The following is a 23,087-nucleotide window of genomic DNA, read 5'->3' as shown; positions in this document are numbered from 1 at the left end:
TCGGGCGCCCGCGCGCCCTGCCACCACATCTGCGGAGCCCTAGAGCACCTACCGTACAAGATGATGCTGGCGTTGGTGTTGCCCAGCTTGTTCGTGGCCACACACGTGTAGTTGCCGTAGTCCTTCTCAGACACGTTGAAGAAGGTCAGCGTCGACAGGCGCCCCTTGTTCTCGATGCGCACCCCGTCCAGGCCGTTCGCTAACCTGCCCCCGGGAGCGCCGAGAAGCCTCAGGGGGCGCCCCGGAGCACCGCCCCCCCCCCCAAACACGACACCCACCCCCAGCCCCGCTACCCACCCTGGCATCCACCTCCCACCTCACCCATCTGACTACAAACACCTCCAGACAACAGCCCACCACCCCCGGGAACGACCGCCCACGGAAACAGCCCCGACCGCCACCCCTACCCCGACCCGCCCAGCCAGACCCCCCCCGAGCGGGACACGGACACCCCCCCCGGGCCGGCGCCACGGATCCGGGGCCGGAAGACGCGGGAGCCCGCCGCCACGCTCGTCCCCGCTCGAGCTCCTCGTCACCCTACGTCTCCCACCGACCCATGGGCCCCATCCAGGGGACCTCCCGCGTAGCCAGCGAGCCCGCCACACCCCCTCACCTGGTGTCCTCCTTGAACCACTGAAACTCTGCCACGGGCACCGCCGAGGCTTCGCACTGCAGGATGCCCTTCTGGCCCACCGAAGCACCCGTGTTCTTGGCGTTGGAGATGAACGGCGGGTCTGCGGAGCCCCTCGACCCCATCAGCGCCCTGCCGGTCCCGGGAGGCCCCGCGCCCCTCCGGGCGCCGCCCCGCGCCGCTCCCCAAGTAAGGCCGCCACGGCCGTCCCGGCATGCCGCTGCCATCCCGGCCCCCAGGTTGGGCACCCATCCCCATGGCTCCTGCAAAGCCCTGGGCACCTCTACCACCCCCTCCCCACTACACAGCATGGCCCCACAGCACCCACAAACCTCCTAGGAAGGGGCCCCCACCAGGGCTCACCCGGCCCCCCACCCCACAGCACCCGCTCCCGAGGACAGGCGAGACCCCCGCAGTGCCATGCCTTGCGCCACGCCGGCCACCGCTCCCCACCGCCGGCAAGCACCTCACGCCAGCCCAGCCCGCACCCGCAGACCCCCACGCCGCCGGCGCTTCCTGCCACCATGCGCTCCCGGAGCTCTGTCTCCCACCTGGCCCTTCCCGCGCCCCCCGGCCACCGGCCGGACAGCGGCATGTGACGTGACCCCCCCCCGGGCCGGAGGCCCCCGTCCCCCTCCACTTACAATTCACGGTGATTTTCACTTTCCGCACATCGGGGACAGCCACATCGTTGACAGCGCTGCACTCATACTCCCCAGACTGCTCCCGCGTGATGCCCGTGATCTCCAGGTACTCGTCCTCGCTCACGAACCCGGGCCCTGCGCCAGGCAAAAACCACACGCCGCCGTGAGCACCCGGCACGTCTCCCGGCCCCGGGCGGCCCGCCGAGCGCCCCTACCCTGCCCCGCGCCAACGGGCGCCTCGCTCCCTTCGCCCCACGGCAGCATCACTATGAGGGCGCCACAACACGGGCATCCCCGCGTGACCCAGCTCTAGGGCGGCACGCGCGTAACACAAGCGCACAGGACCCCAGCCGGCACAAAGCACGCGGCACGACCTCTTTGTGCGCCACCTCCACAACTACGGGCTAGGTTAGCTGCCGGCCTCCCCGTTACCATTGCGCCGAGCGCCGCTCCACGAACAGGGGCACCACCCTCCCCTCCACCCTTTCCACCGCCTAGGGGACATTGGCGCAAGCCAACGGCAGGGCCTATCATGACGTGTCCCTCGAGGACCGCGCACACGCAACTCGGGACGGAACGCTCCGGTCCCAGAGGGGAACATCCCGCATAGCCTTCACCACCCCCCGCCACCTGCACGCCAGAGCTGGGGACCGTTCGCCCGCAGCCACACGCCAAATGCGGCTCGCCGTGACGCTTTCCCCGGGGGCAGGCGCACCGAGGGCACCGGGGCGTGCGGAGCGCCCACGCCGACGCGGCCGGCGCGAGCCCCGCTCCCGCGCTCCTCGTCTCTGCCCCACGGCGGCCCGCCTGACCCAAAACGCGAGTCGCGCCTCCCGGCCACCGCGCCCTTACCTTTCCCGGAGAGGTGCCGCCAGGTGACGGTGGGCTCCGGCCGCCCAAAGGCCAGGCACATGAGGGTCACGCTGCTGCCTTCGTTCACCGTGACGTCCGACGAGATGTTGACGATCTGCGGAGGAACTGCGACAAAGCGCAACGGGAGAGAGACGGTGAGCACGCCTACACGCAGGACCCCAGCCACACACGGCGGCGCGCCCCGACCCGCACGCCGGGATCGCAGCCACCACCGCGGTCCGGCGCAAATGACCCGCACGCCCCTTCTGCGGCATCCTGCCAAAATGGAGCCGCTCCCAGGACAGCCCTGCACGGTGGGGCCTCCCGAGGCCCCTCGGTTGGCACGCACGTCCCCCCCCCGGCCTCCCAGGAAAGAGCACGAGGGGCGCTCCCTCCCGAGAGCCCCGCCGGCCGCTCACCCCCGCGCTGTACCAGGCGCCTGCTGAGCGCTTAGGCCCCACACGCAGACGCAGGCCACGCGTTACAGCCTCCACGCTCTCCCCCGTCCAGCCTCTGCCCCGTGCGACTGGGACAAACCCGGCAGGAGGGGCCCCCTCCTCCTGACGAGCGCCCCGACCACGGAGCGGCGCCCGCAGACCCGCGGCCTCACGCTCCGGCCCCCGCATACCCCCTGGGGTGGGACGCGGGGCGAGATGGCCCAGGCACCTATACGCCAGGAAGGACTCCTAGGGTGCCCGGGGGCCACCTTTGCGCCCTCGGCGACGCCTCAGACCGACGCCCACGTGGGAAACGGCTCCCCAGGCCGCATCCCGCCCTACACAAAGCTCAGAGAGGGGGCCGACCGGCCAGCCCCGCTCAGCTGCCCTGCGATACGTCGGCTACGGCGGGGGCGCGCTCGTCCGCGAGGCGATCCCCCGCGGCGCCCGGCGAACGACGCCGGTCCTCGCGCGCCGTCTCCCGTGGCAGCCCTTCCTCCGCCCCGACCCGCGACGGCCCCGCAGGCGGCATGCTCCCCTCCATGGCACCCCGCGCCAGCATGCCGCAAAATCTCCAAACATCCCCCGTGAAACCGTGATCGCCGACTCTCATTACCAGCACAGATAAGTCTCATATTTTAGCATTTTTATTAAAGCTCTTTAAATTACTGAGCGGCAGGTATATTCAATACCGGCCTAAGTGATTTATAGCAGCCGAGCCCCAAATACTCCACCTAATAAATAACTCAGCACTCTCGCAACCCATAAATACTCACGGCCCCAGCAAAAAGCAATTAAAGCCCGGTAAAAACCGCCGCTTCCCAGCACGCCGGGGCCGTCGCGCGCTTCCCCGGCGACCTTTCCGGGAGCTCGCGCCCCGACAAAGGAAAAAGCAACGGCGAAACGCCGCGCGCCCGATTCGAGGGCTCGGCGTCCGCCTCAGCCGGCCAGCCAGCCGGGGACAGCCTCGGTTCGGCGCCGGCGCGAAGGCCAAAGGCTCCGTACCCCCGCCGAAGCGCCGCGGAGCCGCCGCCGTCCCCGGAGCGCCGGGCGCCCCGCTCCCGCGCCCGTCTCGCGCCCTGGCAACCGCACCCGCGGGTACTATCCTTAGCCGTCCGCGTGCCCACGGGCACCTTTTCTGCAACGATCGTCGATCCTCTCGCGCTACAAACACGGGGAGCCCCCCCATACCCTACATCCCAGATGCAAATACTAATCCGTATTTACAATGCTAACGCATCCCAAAATACAGACCGTCAGACACGATCGCCAGCTCGACGCGTTGCGTTTACAAAGCACGGCGAAGCGGCGAGACCGGGACCGTCGCTTCGCCGGGAAGACCGAGAGCTATCGCCTGCTCTCCGGCGCGCTGCGCTCCCAATTTCCCTCACACATGACATGCTTTACAACACCTCGCCTGAGCCTCACCGGGTCCAGCGTGGCTAGTACAGACACGCTTCCTAACAGTCCCAATAATACCACATTTAGGGGAAAAGGGCCTGCCACCCCTCTCATGTCCAACCCAAACAGAGCCATGACAGCAAGGGGCTTCCAAGGGACGGGCACCAGAGCAAACCGTGCCTGAGCCCGCGCTTTCCCGGCCACGCCGGGAGTCCGGCCCCGCCGCAAAAGAACCCGCGCCTACCGTCCCTCCCGGCCTCGAGCGCCGCCGCGCGGCGCCCGGCTTCCTACCACCCGAAAGGTCGCCCGGGCACCGGTGCAGCGCCCCGCGTGGGGCACCCGCCACCGTCGCGACGCTCGGGGAGCTACGGGGTCGAAGCCCCACAGAGGCGCGAAGTCCCGAGCCTCCTCTCTGGTTTCCCATTTAAAACGCTAGACCTAAAAACAAATGCAATGCAGAATAAATCCTGAGGAGGCGAGCAGCGGCGCGCGGTTTCCCGGGCTCGGTCGAGCGGCGCGCGGCCTTCGGGCGGTTTCGTCGGCCCCGCTTAACGCTAATTGCGGGTAAGTTAATGCACGCTGTTTGGGAGGCCAAAAAATACATCGGTGCTATAATTTCTTGTTTGCTCCAAAAGCCAGCGAGAGAAATTGGATGTGAAAGTGATGCCGCTAAATTCAATAACAATAAGCCCTTGATGGATCTCCTCGCTCCAGAGCTGGAGACCCGGACCGCCTCCTGCTCGCGTCCCTACTTCACGCCAGACCCGGGCGAAAGCGGCGCGACGCTGCCCGCGAAGGCCCGTCCCGGGTTCGGGACGCCTTTCCTGCCGCCCCGGCCCTGCTCGCGGGGCTCCCGCGAGCCACACGGCCGCCACGTGGGTGGCGGGTGCGCGCATTCCCCTGCAAAATGCCACGCGTGCCAGGCAAGCTCTCCGGGCAGGGGGCCCGTGAGTCTCTGCACCAAAACACGCTGCACGCTGCAGTACAGCACTGGGTCCTCCGGGGCGGCCCGGCCACGCCCGGCTCCGCGCCGAACGCTCCCGCGCCGAGCTCGGGCCGCCGAGGCCTCCGGGCGAGCGCCGACGGACCCTCCGCGCCCGGCGTGCCCACGACGCCGGGAGCTCCGGCAGGCACGCTAGCTCTGCGGGACGATATTGCTCTTGAACGCAAAGAGCTTCTCCTCAGCGTTTTATGCCGGTCCCTCTCAACCCCAGGACAGGCACGAGTGTTACCTGCACAACACATTCCCAGTTGCCTGCTGCCACTGGGTCTAGCGTAGCTTCCACGGGATCCGCTCGTACCTTTGCTGGGCCTCGCCAAGGCCCACCCAGAAAAAGGAGCAGAAACGCACGCAACAGCACTGCGTTCCTACATCCTCACGCAAGCACACCTTACGCCCCAACTACGGGACCGCGCGGCAGGTCGGGGACTCCTTTCGCTACGACCGCTCTCCAATTCCGGCGGCCGGAGGCAAAGCCGAGACCGGCCGGACGCTCCGATGCGGGCCGCGCCCCGCAGAGAGCCGTGCCGGGCCTCGCCCGGGCGCCGTCCCGGAGCTGCCGGGGAACCGGCAGCTCCCGAGGCGCTCCGGGAGTGCCGACCGCTAGGAGCGACGCCCAGGCGCGCCGCCGACGTGCAGAGGGGTCTCGGGCACGCCTGAGACCGGCTCTTCCCTGCTGCAACGAAAGCCTCGGGCGGAGACAGCGCTTGAGTAATTACCGCATGATTATTGACTAACTGAAACAGCATCCCACGTGAAAACACCGGGGCTGACTCATCTCCCAGCCGCTCCCGAATACGGCCGCATAGCGGAGAAAGGCGCCGCCACGGCCCACGCGCGGATCCCTCCTGCGCATCCTCACCGCCTAAGCCGCTTGCGCGGACCTGCTCCCGCGCCTTCCAAAAGGCCCGAGGACAGACGGATGTCTACAGAGGCTGCAAACCACCAAGAGACAGAGACGCACCTCTCCATCACATCCCTCCTAACCGCAGCCCCGAGCGCGTCCCTTCGGACCCGCTCGTCCGCCCCGGCGCCGCCTCGAGAAAGCGGCGTCCCCCGGCGAGACGGGATGGGGCGCGGCGCGGCACCGGCCGCGGCGCCCCGGCTCCCCCGCGGCCGGCCGGGGCTCCCCGGATCCGCGCGCCTCGGCTCCTTCTCCTTCCGGCGGGAGCCGCTTCCTCGCCCTCTTCCCAGAGAGAAATCTGCGGGCAGAGCCCTGGTCCGCTTTCATTAACTGCTAATGCTTTCATTTATTCCTCAGTATTTACAGACCTCTCCTCTCCTCCCGTTGCTGTTCACATATCTCCCTCTCGTTACTGCCACACGGGCGTGGACGGACCCTTCGTCCGCCTCGGCGAGACGGACGCGCCCGAACGGCTTCCCGGCCGCCCTCCGGCTCGGCTCCGGCGGCCCACGGGGAAGCGCCCCGTCCCCGCCGCCGGTTCCTTCGCGTCGCGCATCCTTCGGCACCCAAAGACCAAAGAACTGAGCGGCACGAGCCCAAAAGGCCTACGTGTCTCACCCGCGTGCATCGCTCAGGGCCAGAAAAAATCCAGGACTCGCATCAGGGGAGGCAAAACCCCCGCGCGCCCTCCGTTCCGCACCTCCGATCCTCCGCTGCGCCGCGGCAAAGGCCAAAATGGCCGCGACGACCCCCTTCCGGCCTTCCCGACGCGTCGTTCGGCGGCCGACCCGCGAGCCTTCGGAGCCCCCCGTGGCGCACGCGAATCCCGCCTTCCCGCCGGCTCCCCGGCCTCCGGGCGCTCGCCCGCCCGCTTAGCCCCAGTCGGGAGGGGATCCTCCTCGGCACGGCCCCTCGTCCCGCTCCCGAGCCGCGGCCCGAACGGCACCTCCTCGCGCGGCCCTGCCGGCACGGTCCGGCATCTGCTCTCAGGCTTAGGGGCGCTAAAATCGCACCGCTTCCCGGCACGTCCGTCAAGGAGACTCCCGCGGAGACCCCGCGCGGCTCGGCGCGTGGCGGGTGCCGCGAGCGGACCCGGGATCCTAGGGACTTTGGCACGGGCATGTCCCTCTGCTGCTTTCTAATAGTGCCCGTGCGCACCGATTTTTCCCGCGGGGTTGCTCGCGGCGAGCTTTTCCCCCCTCTCGGGGCGTCCGGCATCCGGGCGTAAAAACCATTTTGCGCCCGGCCGGACCGCTTCCCGTTCCCACGCCGCCTGCAAAAATACCTGCCAGAGAAGGACATCTGAAACCTGAGTTTAGATCTCATAGACATCATAGGTTTTGGGCAGCAACTCCCGCCGGGAAGACTTTTTCCAGGCCAAGTCTTTTCATTCCTTCTCCTCTGAAAAGCCTTTGGATTTGCTTCTTGCTTCCCTACGCTACGCCGCCCTGTGTAGCCACCGCTACAAAGCCAAGCTCCGGGAGAGCTTCCTTCTTAAAACAGGCGCTTCGCTTTTCCCCGCTGGCGCGGTTAACCTCTCGCAACGAGCGTCGGCGGGAGCCGGGGCTCCACACCGAGTCGTCGCCGCCGGGCTCCGTCGGACGCGGAGCCGGCTCCGAACCTCAGCGGCCCGTCGAAGCTCCCGACGCGTGACGAGCGGCGGGAGCGCCGAGGGGGGAGAAAGGCGACGAGGGAGTCTCGCCCACCCGCCGCCACGCTTTCCCGCTCCAACGTCTCGGGGACCGCGGCACGCGACAGGACGCCACGACGAGCTCGGCCGCAGGCTACGTTTCGCATCGCGTGGCAACATCCTGACGCGGCGCGGGGGAGCCGCCCCGAGGGTCTCGGCCCGCCTCCGCGTCCGGATTCCGGGCTCCGCCGGCAGCCGAGGGACCTAGAGCCCCAGACACGCCCCAGCACGCCGTCAAACTCCTCAACTCTAACAAGCGTCGAGAAGCAGCTCGGCGCCGCTACCCGTCCTCTGCCGCGGCCCCGCTCCCGCCTACCGGAGCGGGCTTCGCGCACGCCCGTCACGCCGCGGCACTAAGGAACCGCGCTTCGTGGGGATTTACCACGCGTCATCTCCCTTCGTCGTTAGCAACTTTCCCCGAGGCAGACACGAACGGCCCTCAGCCCACAGCTCGCCGTAAGGATCCCGCACGCAGATGAACCTGCCGAGCGCGGGAGGGAGGCCGCTCGGGAGGCCGGGGTCCGCGCCGCTGCCGCTCGCGCGCTTCGGGCTCTTCGCCTTTCCTTCCTCCGGCCGGAGCCGCAGCCGGTTTTACCGGCTACGCGGACACCCCTCCTTCTCGACTCTCTCACGTTTTCACGATACGCAGCCATGTCAAGACTCACGCAAAGCCCTTTCAATGTTTAAGGCGCATCATTGGGTTTGGCAGGCCTTCCCGGGCGCGGCGTCGGCTCGCCTCGGCTCCTCGGCAAACCGAGGCGCCGACCGCGGACGGACGCGGAAGGACGAGGGCGGCGAGTTCCCGGAGCGGTTCCGGGAACCGGCGACGTCGGAGCCGCTCGCCTCGCCCCCTCGGCCGCTGCCGGGCACTACATTCTCCCGATAAGGCTTTACCGGCTATCTCGGCCTCAGCTCCTGACCGTCTAGCAAAGGCAACGGGGCAGAAGGCAGGCGACGAGCCGCAGTCGTGCGACGGAGGGAAACAACCGTTTGCTCTCGAAACCCTCGCCGCCGAGCGGCACCCGCTTCCGCGCCGCTCGCGGGACGCGAAGACGCGGCGACCGACGGAGGCCCCGACTCGGCGACGTCCCCCGGCGCTCCGCGGGGCGCGTTCGGCGGGCGACCCCGACTTCGCCGCCGCCGACCGAGGCCTTTAAAACCCCGCCGGCCCGCAGGGAGGCGCGAGCCCAGACAGGGAAACGGATAGCGCCGACCAGACGCTAGCAGTAACGATGCAGACAGCTGACAGAGGCCTTAATGAAAAATCCATGGCAAGCAGGATTAAGGGCAGCACCGAGGAGGGCTAGCCGCATAAATCGGGAACAGAGGCCCCCGAGGAGCGGCACGGACCCCATTTAGGGACGCGGGGACGATGCCGACGTCAGCTCCTTCGTCCGCCGCGCGGCGCTCGCGTCCGAAAGATGCGCCGCGCGCCACGCCATCCGTTCCCGTTTCTGACGGCTCGCGCGGCAGCTGCCTCGCACGTTACAGGAAAGGCTTCTAAATGCAGACCTAACCCCAGGAGCCGAGATCCACAGCTTCCCGCCGGCGTCTCTTCTCGCTCCCCGGCACCGCTCCCTGCTTGCGCAGACCCCGTCCCAAACCATGGAAAAAATGCCTACGGGAAGCACGTTCCTCCGGCGATGCCGTCCGACAACGCCCGCGTCCGCCTCCCCTGACCGCGTGCTCGGGCTCGGCTACTGAACCCGCTCCAAAAGGGCTCGGTCTCCCAGCGCTCCCGTTTCCCCTTTGGCTCCTCGCGTCTCTTCTGCTCGTCCTTCGCGCCCTCTCCTCCCGGCAGGCCGCTCGACACCAGCTCGCTTAGGGCCGCTACCAGCTTGCGCGGCGGCGTCCCCTCCCTCCTCGGCGCCGCCTGTGCTACGAGGAGGACGCAAGGGATGGTTGTTTCTGCTACCTTAAGCGCGAAGGCTACGCTGTTGGCCAAAAAAAGCGCCTCCGAGCTCCACGTTCGAGGCAGACGTGCAGGGCGTTCTCCGAGGCAGCCCGGGTGCGGGAGGCGGCGGGCGCGTACCTGGGGGCGGGAGCGCTTCTCCCAGGTCCCGAGCGCCCGTCCCTGCGGCCCGGAGCACCCTCGCCTTCGCGGCTCTCTCCGGAGACCCGCGGTCCCCGCCCCCGCTCCTCGGGAGCTCTGGGCACGCAGAAGGCTTTCCTGGCGACCGACCGTGCCGAAAGAGACATTATAGCTCGCTCGGCATCGTGACTCCCAGCAAAGTCGCGTCGCCGCTCCGGTACCCGTCCCGTCCGCCCCCGCGGGCTCCGGCGCTCCGCCCCGGCGTTAGGGCTTCGGGGAGGGAGGGAGGGAGCGACAGAGAAGTCCGGCGCCCGACAGCGTTCGCCGTGCACGCTGCTTGGGATAACGGGAGGATTAGGCGGTTCATATCCAGCTTGCCTTACATTATGTCCCAGGCGCCTCTGCATTTACGGCTCTTTCGGCGACACGCCGAAACGTTCGCGCCCGCGCCCGAAAGCGCCCGCCCTATCGTGCCGAGGGAGCCGCCGCAAAAAAAAAAAAAAAAAAAAAAGGCAAAAAGGAGGCCAAAAAGGTCCTCTGGCTTCCCGCCATCTACGCTCCTGCGAGCCGTTGTTAACTGCTGTAATGAGCCAATCCCAGAGACATATTAATAACGCCACGAGGAGACCCATTTACCGTTGATTGCGAGGCCCTGGCAGATTTATCGCAGGGTTGCTAGGAGGGAAGGTCTGGCCCTGCAGTAGCGCAATTAAAACCGAATAGAACGCAGGGAGGAAGAATCAATAATCTATCCGGGCAACTTTCCCTTTTGCCAAATACAAATATAAATTAATTGACCCGCACACAGTCGCTGCCTGGGCATTAATGCCCGCTCGGCAGCCGACCGGCACGCGGAGGCGCTGCTGGCGAGCCGCGCGCGGCGCTGGCCGGCCAGCTCCTGGCCCTGTGCGTTGCGGGAGGCCGGGAGAGCCGTGCCCGAGGCTCTGCCCGAAACCGCGCACGGAAGCAGAGTCCGAGTCCCGGGGCCGGGACGCTCGCTCCTCAGCCGCCGGGGAACGCCGCTCCCCTCCGGCGCCGCGGCGCCTCGGAGCGCGCCGTCAGACGGACGCCATGCCGAGCCCTCCCAAACGCTACGCTTCGCAAAAGAAAAAGCCCGTGCCTGAGACTCTTCTGCCCCTTTCTTCAAGATGACCGTGGACCGACCTGCCTTTGAGTCCAAAGTCCTCAACCTATTCGTCACCCAGGGACAGGAGCACCGGCAGAGGGCACACGCCCCCCGCGCCAACGCCCTCAGCTTCGCCCCGACCGGAACGCAGCGAGGGGAGCGCGGGTCCGCGGCCCGCTGGGCCCGTGGCCTCCCCGCTAGGACAGCCACTTAGCGCCGAAGGCGGCAGTTCCCTTGTGACGCTGCTCCTTCCGACGCTGGCACAAAGCACGTTGCGGCCTCCGAGCGATCGCCCTGCGGCTGGGGCACGAACCGCGCGGGGACGGTCTCCCGCCCCCTGCCACCGCCACTGGCAGGACAGCGAGGACAAAGTTAGGCAACTGCTGCAGCTTGGGCTTAGGGTATTAAAGGACTGGGATGGGGAAACTTCTGGGCCGCATACGGTTGACCCGCCTCCACGTCGCTCCGCATCGCAAATTTCGCTCCAGCTTCCCCTCAGCTACAGCAACGCGGCGTCCCTGAGCACCGCGGACAGCGCCGCGGGGGATTTCTGCTGCCGACGCGCCGCACCGACCTCGCCCTCTCCCCCGGCCAAGGCTGCTTTGGAAACCATTTAAAAGCTAGTACGTTCCACAGGACCGTTTCCAGCACGGCTCGGAGGCGATCGGCTCAGCCTCGCTCCCGCCGGCAGCGACGTCGCCTACGGGGCCGCTCGCCGGCACGCCTAAACGCCGGCAGGTCACGCGCCGACAGCACGGGCGGCGGGACGACTGGATCGCCGGCACAAAGACGGGCTACTTCACTGCGTACGGGACTGGGCACGCCACCCTCACGAGCGATGATGTGCCGCTTGCCCACGCCGGCAGAAAAGTTATCCTGGCGCATATAGGAAAGCGCCGCTAGCGGACAATTACTGCGGACGCTGAGCGTCCGTCGCCTTCCCCGGTCGAGCGCCGGCTCCGGAGGAAATGTCTGCGTTGCAGACCGCGCCTTCCGCCCTCGGCGCTCCTCGCCACCGTGGCACGTCCGCGCCCCTGCACGGGCGCGAGCGTCTCGGCGGAACAGAGAGGATTTTTGGCCTTGCTTTAATGAGATAAGATAATCGCACGGGGATTTTAGGAGGCAAGATAGCCGGTGTTACACGCAGAAGATTAATTACGAGCCGGCGCACGAAAAGGGGGAAAGAGGAGGAGATGTAATCTCGCTCGCTCTCACGCACACACGCTCCCTTCGGGCACACGCGCCCTCACGGCCAGCTGAAAAACCTTCGCCTCCCGGACACGGCCCACCTTAAAATCACCCGCCACGTCTGCTCTCCCTTCCCGAGCGGCGGTCGCCGGCGCCACGCCGGTGACGCGGAGAGGCCGCGACCGGACCGACCGAGCCCGCCGTCCCCCAAATCCCCGGAGAAACCGCCACGATGCTGTGAGATCGGGAAAGCAGGTACCACGGAAAGGGAGGACGCGGCGACCGGGCGCGCTTCGCGAGGATCCGCGCGGAGCCGGCGGGACGCGCTCTGCCGTCGCCCGCTCCGTCTCCCGACGCTCTACACGACTCACGGGAGAGGGGACGGACGGGGGGAGCTTCTCCCTTCCTCGATCGCTGGCCGTCATCGAGACCTGCCATTTCTAACTGCGAAGGATAACTAAATACATACATATCTGCGTCGGGTTTTTCTCCGAGACGCGTCGAGGCCTAGGAATTTTTCAGATTTGCTCATTGCAAAATCAATACCCATCAGCTGTTTGAAATTAAAGGAAAGATTAGGTCCTGGTTTTATACACGCTTTATTGTATTCTGAGAGCTTTCTACTCAGCCAGATAAATCTTCTTTAAGAGGATTAGGAAACTTTCATTATCTTTATCTAACCTGAACTAACACTAACTCTGAAAAATTAATCTACAGGCTGGACAAAAGCTGAGAGCTGCTGCAAGGGAGCAGGGATCCGGAGGCATTTCCGACCGGAGGCGGGTGCGCGCACGCGCTCAACTCCGCGCAACCAGGCGCTGCTGGGGGCAGAGCCCGGGACCCCGTAATCCAGCTCCGCAGAGGAACCGCTCGCACGGGGACAGGCAAGGTGAAACGAGGAGGACGCCGGGGCTCCTTTGGGCTCCCGAGCCTCCTCTTCCCCACGGGCGCGACGCGGCGAGCCAGGAGACGGCGCAAACCCGAGCCCTCCCCACGCAGCCTCCGCGAGAGCTGGCGCGAGCCCGCGCCTCCTCCCCCTCGCCGCTCACCCCGCAACGAGACGGACGGCGCCCCGATCCCTACGTCGACGTCGCCGCCGGGCCGCTCGAGCCCCGGAGGACCGGGACGCCCTTCGGCCGCGAACCGCTCGGCCGCCAACCTGCCCGCGCGCAGCGAGGCTCACCTTGCACGATGAGGTGCACGCGCGACGTCTTGGGGTGATTGTCCGTCTGCACGGAGCAGGTGTAGGGGCCTTCGTCATACACGTCCACGTTATGGATCTTGATGCTGTACTGGGTTTTGGTGTTGGAGAGGATGACCACGCGGTCGTCTATGGACCACTTGTCATTGCCGGCATAGAGGATGGTGCTGCGGTTCAACCACGCCACCCGCGTCACCCTGTCGTCCACGGTACACCTGCAAAGCAAGGCACACGGCGGTCACCGAGGCGGCGGCAGCACGCTCCAGAGGCGGCGCGGCGAGACGGCCGGCCCGCGGCGGAGGGGCCTCCCCGGCGGAGTCCCCCCGCCACGTCGCTCGCGGCCCGTGCCACTGCCTTCCCACGGCACTGGCGTCCCCGACGCGCACCCCGCCGGCCGCTCCTCCCTCCCCGCGGCCCCCCGCTTCCCCGCCGCCACACGCGTCTCCGCAGCGATGACGGGTTCCCCCAAAAACGGCGCCACCGATTACTCGGTCCCTTTTTAACCGCGGCTGCCGGGCAGAGGCGGGTGCAAAGGAAAATCACGTCGGGCCTGAGCTACGCAAGCCAGGGCGACTCCATCCGCTCACGCTTGCCCACCTCCATGCCCGCCCTCCCGCCCCGCGGCACGCGGGGAACCCCCGACAAAGCCGCGCAACGCGCCGATAGCCTACCGGGACAGCCCGGCCCTCCGGCCATCCCCGGCAGGGCATATACACCCGCCACCGGGGAGAACGGCCTCAGCACAAACGCGGGACGCGCGGGGCATAGAGGAGGAAGAGCGCGAGCGAGCGAGCGTGAAGGAAGAGAAGGGAACGTTTGGATAAGCAGCTGTAAATCCGACAAGCGCCTCAAAAACGCAACACAGTCGTTTGCATTATTTATCCCCTGCCCGGCTCCCGCCCGCCCCGCCGCCGCCGCGAGACGCCGCGAGGCTCAAGAGCGCCGATTCGGAGCGCTGACTGACGCTTGGCAAAGACCAGAGCGGGGGGAGAAAAAAGGAATTCTAGGGTTCCCAGAGAACACAGCTTTCCCATTCCTTTCGACAGATTTTCTGGATCTGTGGACTTCCGAGCTTCTCCAGCTCAGCAGCACCCCCAGCAAAAACATCACGCGTTTGGCAAAATTAGGCGCCGAACACTCCTCGGGAACTTCGCCTTCCCCCCACGAGGCCTCGGGGGAGCCCGCCGAGCAGAGCCCCATCCCGGGCTAAGAGCAAACCGGTCACGCCGACCCCGCGGGTGCGGGACGTGATCCCGCAGTCCGGCAAGGACGGCAGGAGCGCGGCACGCGCGCCACCGCCACGGGGGCCGCGCCGGACGAGCGCCGAATCACCGCCGCCGTCGTGCCGCCCCCGCGGAAGAAACACCGCGGCGCGTCTCGGCATCCGCCGCGCGAGCCCTCCCTTTACGCGCACAAACCGGGGAGAGCAAAGCGCGGCCTAGTTAAGTTCGGCCCCGGGGGATTCCGGTCTAGTGGACTATTACTGCTGTCTCACTTCATTATAATGAATAATAAAGAGATACTTACACACGTTTTCCGTCAATTATTCATTGCGTGCGCTAGAAAATCAGGGCAGTAATATGTAAAACAGACAACTTGCATGTCGGCGCTCGTATAAATATCCAGACGAAAGCCCTTCGAGGTACGAGCTGGTCCCCTCATTAGGGCGAAGTACAAGGCCCACGGCTGGAAGCGACAGGCAGGACTCGCTCGCGCTCTCCATGGGCAAACGCGGCCGCCCGCTCACGGCTCTCGCTTCCCAGGGACGGCGGCACGCGCGTCGGCCCGCCGAGAGCGCGAGCCTTCGCCGTCGGAGAGAGCGGCGCGCGCCAGCCCGGCACCGGCGTGCGCCCCTCGGGAGCGCCGACTGCCTAGCACCAAAGCCCCGCAGCACCCGGCTGGCCAAATTCGGACCCGAGGGACCGCCGTCAGCGAGTCCGCCTCGACCCCTCCGCGACGGCCGCGCCCCAGAGCGACTGCCAGCGGAACGGTGGCGCTCTCGCAGCTTCTCGAGGGAGCTCGCCGTTTCCAAAGGCACCTTCCGGCTGATCCTCTCCTTCCTACCGCTACTTCGCCCTCGTCCCGGAGACCAGGGCTCCGAAGGCAAACGCCGATCAAGACCCCGACGCAACTAGCGCCCCGCAAAGGTCGCTAGCGGGCTCCGAAAGCGGGATCCCTCCGCCGCTGAGCCGACGGCACCGCCTCCCCCGCCGAGCGGCCCTTGCTATCTATTTCCAATTGACCGGGATTACGATAATGTCTCCAGTAAGCAAACAGGTAAAGAGACTTCTTCAAAGTGTTTAGACAGAGCGGACAAGCTCTGACAAAGCTGGATAATAACACGGGCCAGGAGGTTTTCCCCGGAAGGGATCTAATTAGGAACAAAGACAAACCCGCATTAACATTCTCCCGCAGGCGCCGTATCCATCTCCGAAAGAGCCAGCCGCTCCGCTGCGAGGCCGGAAGGAACAAAAGGAAAGGACGAGCGCGTCAGACGGGAGGGAAATAACCCCTTGCCGTCTCCTCGTTTCGCTGGCGCAAAACCCATAGGCGAGGCCGGGAAACATCTCTGGGGGCAAGCCCTAGCTTCGCTCCAGGCCCAGGCTCCCACCTTCGCAGAGGGAGGTTCCGCAAAGCGCCAAGGCGTCAACGTTCGCTCTGTCGCTAACCCCGTTCCCCGAGCCGGCACCCTGCCCGCCAAAGCCCCCCGAGCTCGTCGCTCGGCTCCGCCGCAGCCCCGCAGCCCTGCGGAGACGCCTCCTCGGGGCGCAGCCCGAGCTGGACTCGCATTCACCGTAAACCCGCGAGAAACGAGGGGCAGGGGGATCGCAGCGCCCCAGCCGGAGTTTAAGGCCTCGAATGCTCGTAGATCGGGCCCCGCATCTTGCCAGGTCTCCAGTCACTCAGGCGCCCCGTTCGGAGGCCCTCGCTTCTCTGCAGCTGGGAGAAAAAGGGCTGGACAGGGGCTCCCGGCCAGCCAGAGGTGGGTCTCTAGAAGGCCTCCTCTTCCCCAGCGGCACGAACGCAGGTGAGACTAGCTGGGCAGAACAGGCCACGGCAGGGCACGGGTCGGCCCGAGGCGGAGGCAACAGGGGCAAAGGCGCCACAGCGCAGCTCTCGTGCAATGGGCAACAACCGTGCCCAGCACACGGGACTCGACCAGCCTGGCGGCATCACTGCGGCCCCGGTCCAGAGGAGGGTGGTAACACCGACCGCGACACCCGCCGGGAGCTTTTCCCCTGGTGGTCGTGCCTCACCTGCTCACACACCTTTGGCTTGTATCACGGCACTGCCTGCAGCAACCGGGCCGGCAGGCACGGGGACGTGTCACACGCGCACTTCGCCGTGCGGTGCAATGCCTCTCCTCCTCCGGGCGCCCGCCCCATTAGATCACCGCTTCCTTCGAGCAGAGCCCTTCGCCCTGTGCAGGGCGCACGCTCCTCCCAGCGCAGCCCGCTGCCTCCTACCTCTCCCATCGCAACCGCCCACCGCCAGGACCGCTTCCCCGGGAGCGACGGCCGCCAGGAGAGGAGCGGGTGCCGCGCTTCGCCCGAGCTCCGGCCCTCACCGCGCTCGCACTGATAAACAGGGGCTCTCCAAGCCGAGATCTCGGGACACCCGTATTTATCCCTTGGCTCTAGGGAGGAACGCGAGCTCCCTTACAGATCACGGCGCTCGGCAGGCGGCGAGGGCAATGAGCCCGAAAGCAGCAGCCTGAGAAGACGCATGAGGGAGGGACCCGGGGGCGCCGGCACACCGCTGCTTCCGCTCTAATTGCACCCGTTCTTCATCCCGAAATGCTAATTCTGAAGTTTTCCCAGGAATTAGCTCACTTAGTGTCAACAATACGGATAACTCCACCGACACGCTCCTTGCGTTCGGGGGGAGATGACGACCGCCTCCCTCCTCCCGGGCCTAATGAGAGGCCCCCGCGTCGTCGCCGGCGGCAGGCTCACGCCCGGCCTCGTTACTGACGCCGACGACGCTGCTCCTAAGCGCAGGGCGCCGGGCAACGGCAGCCACCTTCGCCGCCAGCGCTTCCCGCTCCACGTCTCGAAACGTCCCCGTGAAAGCCCCGGCTTCTCCCCGCTGCTGACGCTTGGAGTGACAAAGAACCACGCAGAGATGGAGCACTACAGCGTGTCCTCCAGACCGGTCGCCGTGAGCGCCGACAACCTCAAGGCACGGGGCGCTTAGGACCACCGCGACGCTGAGGCGCGTGCCAAACAGTTCGGGCGGCCGCTTCGTGCCCGCAGAGCCCACCGGCAGAGACGGTCCACGCGGCGAGCCCACGCTACAGGTCCCCGGCGGGGCCGCCGGCTTCCAGGGGGGAAACTCCCCTTCCGAGCAGCCTGAGACATCCCCGCTCGCTTATGCAAACGCACGCATCTGTATTTTTAAGCGCTTCTGCAGCCTTTGCACCCCAAACCATTTTTCACTCCTCGAGACAAAGTCTCTTTTTAAAATGACAAATGGAAATGCCAAAACCGAGCCGCAAACTCCTCGACTGACCCAGTTCTCGGCGACTAAAATACCTGACCCGGATCGGCGGCGAGCGAGCGCCGCGTCTCAGAGCCGAGGCGGGCGAGAGGGCCCGGCGACACGGGCCGGCCGGCTCCCCGGCCTCAGCCGGACGCTGACGGCGGCTTCGGCACCCGCCTGCCGGAAGCCGTCGTGGCGCCGTCCGGCACAAAGTCCTCAGCGGGCCGGAGGGAGCCGGGCCTCGACGTACCCATCCACCCAAGCCCCCGCTACGGACGTCGAGAAAATCGGCTTCTCACTCACCACGAGGCTATCGCCAGCTCGCTCGGGTCACGGCGCCTTGCGGGCGCAGATCTGTGCTCGGACAGTTTCTTTCTTGCTACGTCCCCCCCACCTGCAAACGAGGAGCGTACCGGATGCCCGGACCCCCCGACGAGACTTCTGACGCCAGCGTTCATTTTGGCCTTGCTCTAGCCGTTGGGCTGCTCCACGCCTCTTTAAACAGATAGGACGACAGCCACCACCCCTCCAGTTATTCATGGACAGCCGCCGGCTTCTCACGATGTTTCTCTTGACCTAGGTCCATAGGACACGTTTCTCTGCCTAGCTCTACACCGCCGCGGTGGCGAGAAACCCATCGCGGCGGAGGCGGCGCTCCTGCGACGCGAGCATCGCTACTTAGCAAACGTGCCCCCAGATGCCTGCCCAGGGCTACGTGAGGGCACCGCGCTACGGTGCGCCCGGCGTGAGCGAGGCCCCACAGCTCTGCACCGCGCGCAAGCCCCTTTCCGCTTAAATGCTCTGCAAGGCAAACTTGCGGGCGGCGCCTTCTCACCAGACCAGTAACATTTTGCAGCCGAATCAGCTAACAGCGGACGGCGACGGGAGCCCTGCCGGCCCGCCGGCTCCCTCCGTCCCCCGCCGCAGGCTCGGGGCGGGCACGCGGCCGAAGCGCTTCCCCGCGCCGCGGCCCGGCCGTGTCCGCGCCCCGGCACGCCGCCCTTTCGCGGGGCGGAAGATCGCACGCCGTCGGCAGACAGCTGTTATTAGCTTAATAGAAATTTTCATGAGAAAATATGAGGCAGCAGCAAAAGGAATAAAGCAGGAGGCCTTTTGATAGAGCAAATCAATGGGGATGTTTATAGAGCAGATGGCACTTAAATGCTAACATCAGAATAAGTCGATGCTTGCATCCACACCTGATCTCCTGAATGGAAATGGAAATGAAGGCACCGAGCAGGGGCAGCTATTCCGGGAAAACTGCTTCTGGAGAAATTCCCAGCTGGCCCTGCCTACACGGGAGCTGCTGACTTTGGAAGGTATCCAGCAGGGCATCTCTCGAGGCTCAAAGAGGTAGCTACAGATCAGCAGCCTCTCCCCACGGTCAGGTGGCCCGCGCAGAGCCACGAGGCGGCCGGCGCGGGAGGCGGCGCGCCACGGCGGCGACGAGACGTCCTCTCGCCGCGGGCGCCGATTTCTCCTCCCGCCCGCCACGAGACGACTGCCGCGGCTCGCCCGGGGTCCCGCTCCGCGGCACGGCACGGGCAAAAAAGGCAGCGGCAGAGAGCGCGCGCGAGACCCGCCGCCCAGACGGACACGTTCAAGGGGGCCGGTTAAGGGACACGGTCCGGCAAAAGGCCCTCCTCGCCGCGGCCCGGCGTCGGCCGAACCGCGCGCCGGCCGAACGCGCGCCTCAATCAGCCGCCTGTGTAAGGATTCAATCAGCTCTAATCTAGCACAATACAGCACCTGCTCCCCGGCTGATTTCTAGTGTTCTTCAATCACCAGGAGGAGAAGAAAAGCGGAGTTTATTGCTAGCACTGTTAGCAGACCTGAGCATTCAAGAACCCGGGGCACTCCGCGTGGGGTTTTCTGGGCTTTGGCTAGCGCTTTTTTCCCATTCTCTTTTCTTCTTCCCCCTTCGCAGGCAGAGAGAGACAGAAATAACTGCTTCGCAGTCTCAGTTAGCCGCGTAGCTAAGTACCGGTAATCAACACCAGCCTCCAACTGCTGCGCCTCGGCTGTCCGGACGGGACGGTGACGGTCGCCCTCTCGCCGGGGCGACCGGGCCGCTTTCAAAGGGGCGCGAAGCGGGCGCGGCGCCGCTGCCGGCAGGGGTTTCCTGCCTTCGCGGAGGAGGAAAGGATGTCGGCAAACCGACTGACACGCGGGCCGGGAGACGCCCAGGGCGCACCTGAGATGAAAGCATCATCTGTACTGTCTGAGCAAAGCCTTCTCAAATCCGCCACTGACTCGAAAGGAGGAAAGCTTGGACCGGCACAGCTGGAGAGCCGCAACCACAGCGCAGCGCTCCTCTCGAGACAGCCGTCACGGGCGGCCCCACTCTGGGGACGCCTGACCCGAAGACACAGCCGCGTCCGGATCGCTACGTCCGCCCGGCTCGGGGCTGGGCTGGATAACGGCCGCGAGAAATCCGCACGGGACCACGGAGGTTTGCGGCAGCCCTGGGATCGATAAACACAGTTGAGGGTAACGCAGGAAAACGCTGACCGACCGTAGGTAACTGGGCTACGCGATGCGGAAAAAGGAGGGAGAAAGCAATTCTTCGGATAACGCTTAACTTCTACGGAGCGTGGCGCGACCCGCGGATTACTAGGAGCTGACGTACCAGGGCAGCGACGCGAGGCGGCAAGTTGGCGGCGGGGTAGACGGGCGAGAGCAATGACACGGTGCCCCACGGGAAGCCAAGGCGCGTGGGGCGCTTCGGACGGAAACCAGCTCAGGCCTCCCGCGCGGCCCGGGGCCTCACGCTCCCCCGAGCTCCTCTCGGCCGGTTCGGTGCCGAAACGCCGCAAACCGCACCGAGACGTCGGCTCTCCAGAGGTTTCTACCACCCGGACTCGGCAGCTCGGGGGGTCGCTCGAGATCCGCGCCGCACGATGACACGCGAGCCCTAGTTGGTCGGGCCGGCTCCGCCGCCCTCTAGCAACGCGAGCCCCGGTCCCCGCGGGCCACGCGCCGGACAGGCCACCCGGCAACGCTCCCGTTCAGACCCGCCCGTCACTGCCGCGACACCCGTGTTTGTCACGAGACACCCGCTCCTCTCTCTGTGACTCTCAAGGGTAATGGAGAGGGTTCAGTCTTCGGAGGATAAGTCTCCGGTTCTTGGCTGCTTGCCCGGAAGGATTATTTTACATCAGGTTGAGTTCTGTAGTAATTATCTCCAAAACAGCTGGACTGCTGGATAAACTCCCTGTATCTTACTACACGATACAAGAGCAAACACGGAGAAGTAAACCGCACTCGCAGACTGGCCTGACAGAGAGCCGCAAAAGCCACTGGCCAGCGTTTTGGAGGCAGAGGTCCAGGGCGCCTCCAAGGTTAGGCGTGGCGAGGCATTTCTTAGTGGGAATCGATTCAAAACTTCCCACGAGAGGAAGGAAGGGGGAAGAAAAAGAAAAAAGATGCCAGACGAAGATTTTTCACCCCGAAGCTCTCACTGGGAAAAGCCCCGTCTTCCCGAGCCTTTCGGCCAAAAAGCGAGGCGGTATCCGAACCTCACCCGGCCGGCGGGCTCGACGCTTTGCACGGCCCGGAGGTTTCGGCGAGAGCCCGCGCTTGCCGGGCGCTTACCGAAGCCCAGGCTGCGCCGCAGCCTTCGGAGCGGCGCCCGAGGACGGTCGCGCCGACAGGTTCCCACCGTTCCCAAAGAGACGCAGCTCGTCGACCCCTGCGCGTCCTCTCCCCTCGTTCGAGCGGGACGCGGGCGCCCACAAACAGACAAACCTCTTCGCCGCCCACAGGCCCAAGCAGAAGTACCCCGAACCCAAAGAACGGACAAAAGAGAAAAAGAAAAATCCAGCCGCGCCTCAGTTTCCTCTAGGACGGCGCGACGACGAGAATTAGCGTGTGAAATTCCCGCAGGCAGAACTAATAACTTCCAAAAAGAGGGAAATGCTACCGACGGAGGACAAAGCCATATTTCATGGAAAACGCTCCGAAGCGCTCCTGCCGAATGAGAACTCTGTAAATCACCTGGGTAAGCAATCAGCCCAAGACTATAATTGCCAATTTGCAAAGATTTCACCAACAATTAAGCAAAATAAAATAACCCACCAGAGGCGACGTGACGCTTGGCATTCCAGCACCCCCTTCGACTCGTCTACTCGCCACCTACTATCTCCCTTCCGGTGCCGCCGTTCGGGTCGGCTCCCTTCCTCGGCAGGCGGTACGGAAGCGGCGCACGTCTCGGCGCTCGCTCCCTCTCGCGCTACGTCTACGCGTAAACGGGACCCGCTACGAGCGTCCACGCTCTCGGGAACGTGCCGCTTCTCGCCTCCCGAGTTTGCCAGCCTGTCAGACCACGGAGAGGACGATAAATGGCACGTGCTTGAAATAACGGCGCCAAATGAATAGGATGCTAACAGGGACAGAGGACGCAAATGAACACAACAACTATGGCAGAGAAACGCTCTTCTGCAGAGAGTTCCACGTTTCCGCTACGGTCACAGAGGCAGGCGACAGGCTGAGTTAGAGGGTTTTTTCTTGGCATCCTTTATAACCACGGAGCGCGTGCATCTCGGAGAGACCGCCCGCAGGCCGACGCGGCGCGAGAGCCCGGAGCGGCCACGCTGACCAGATCGTCCGCGAAAGCCCAGACGTGGCATCCGAACCCCGCAAAGGGTGCAAAGTCCCGGGGAGCCTCAGGCTTCCCACTGCCCCGCAAGACCCGTAAGGCCCATCCCGCAGAGGAGCCCACCGCAATAGCTCCGGTGCTGCTCCGCGGAGGCCTTCGAGAAGCACCTCGAGGACCTCTACGTCTGCTCGGGAGACGCTCGCGAGCGACCTAGCCCGCTTCGTTCCCCTCGGCCGCTCAGCCTGGCCTCCCCGGCCGGAGACCGCCGCGTCTCTGGCGGACGCCCCGGGTCCGGGTCTTCGCGGAGCACGGCTCGCGCGGCTCCGGCCGCGACGAGGCCGCTCCGGGCGTCCGGTCCCGGCGCCTCCGCGCGGCCCGACGAGTTGACGCAATTAGGGGGTTTATTTGTTTGAGTTGTACATGAATATACCAAATTACATTATCAGATCGTAGTCCCGCTTCTGATTTATTCCTTCTTTGTTCTTCAACTCTTCGTACATCTAAGCAATTAACCTCTCAAAGAGCTGGAGAACACATAATTATCCTCATTTGTCTAAACGTCACCAAGATGGCTGCCTTTCAATTAACCTTCTGGGAACGGAGGAAAGTTGGAGGGAGACAGTGATCGCTTCCAACTTCAGCGCAGGCTTTTTTTCTTCCCAAAGTAATTTAATTGAAATATTCAGATAATAAAATATAGTCAGATAACTGTTACAGCAGGTAACGGGATCAAGAGGGGGCTTGCAATAGAAGAAGAAGTCAAACGCGGTGCAGTAATAGTCTATCAATACATGTCATTTCCGTCTAGGCCTATCAAAGCACTTTATCCTCACTAACCGCCGGAGCCTTGGGCGCTGCCCTGCCGTGGCGTACGGCAAGAATTACGTCATTTTTACAGGCGG

The 23,087-nt window shown here is 65.3% G+C and overlaps 1 protein-coding gene across 3 annotated transcripts in view; it reads right to left on the bottom strand.

The window, feature by feature from the left end:
• LOC112982669 (opioid-binding protein/cell adhesion molecule homolog) overlaps nt 1-23,087 on the bottom strand; it is a 329,132-nt gene that overhangs the window by 11,130 nt on the left and 294,915 nt on the right. For all 3 annotated transcript variants that reach the window (XM_064524305.1, XM_064524306.1, XM_064524304.1), the window contains 5 exons: nt 13,089-13,321; nt 2,128-2,253; nt 1,276-1,410; nt 614-734; nt 53-204 (listed from right to left, as the gene is read on the bottom strand). In XM_064524305.1, coding sequence (XP_064380375.1) covers nt 53-204; nt 614-734; nt 1,276-1,410; nt 2,128-2,253; nt 13,089-13,321 — 767 coding nt within the window. The remainder of the gene's footprint in view (nt 1-52; nt 205-613; nt 735-1,275; nt 1,411-2,127; nt 2,254-13,088; nt 13,322-23,087) is intronic.

This window comes from Dromaius novaehollandiae, chromosome 21 (assembly GCF_036370855.1).
Source record: "Dromaius novaehollandiae isolate bDroNov1 chromosome 21, bDroNov1.hap1, whole genome shotgun sequence".
NCBI classification, from domain to species: Eukaryota; Metazoa; Chordata; class Aves; order Casuariiformes; family Dromaiidae; genus Dromaius; species Dromaius novaehollandiae.
Note: the sequence above shows the minus strand (reverse complement) of the source record. Positions and strands in the feature narration are given on the sequence as shown.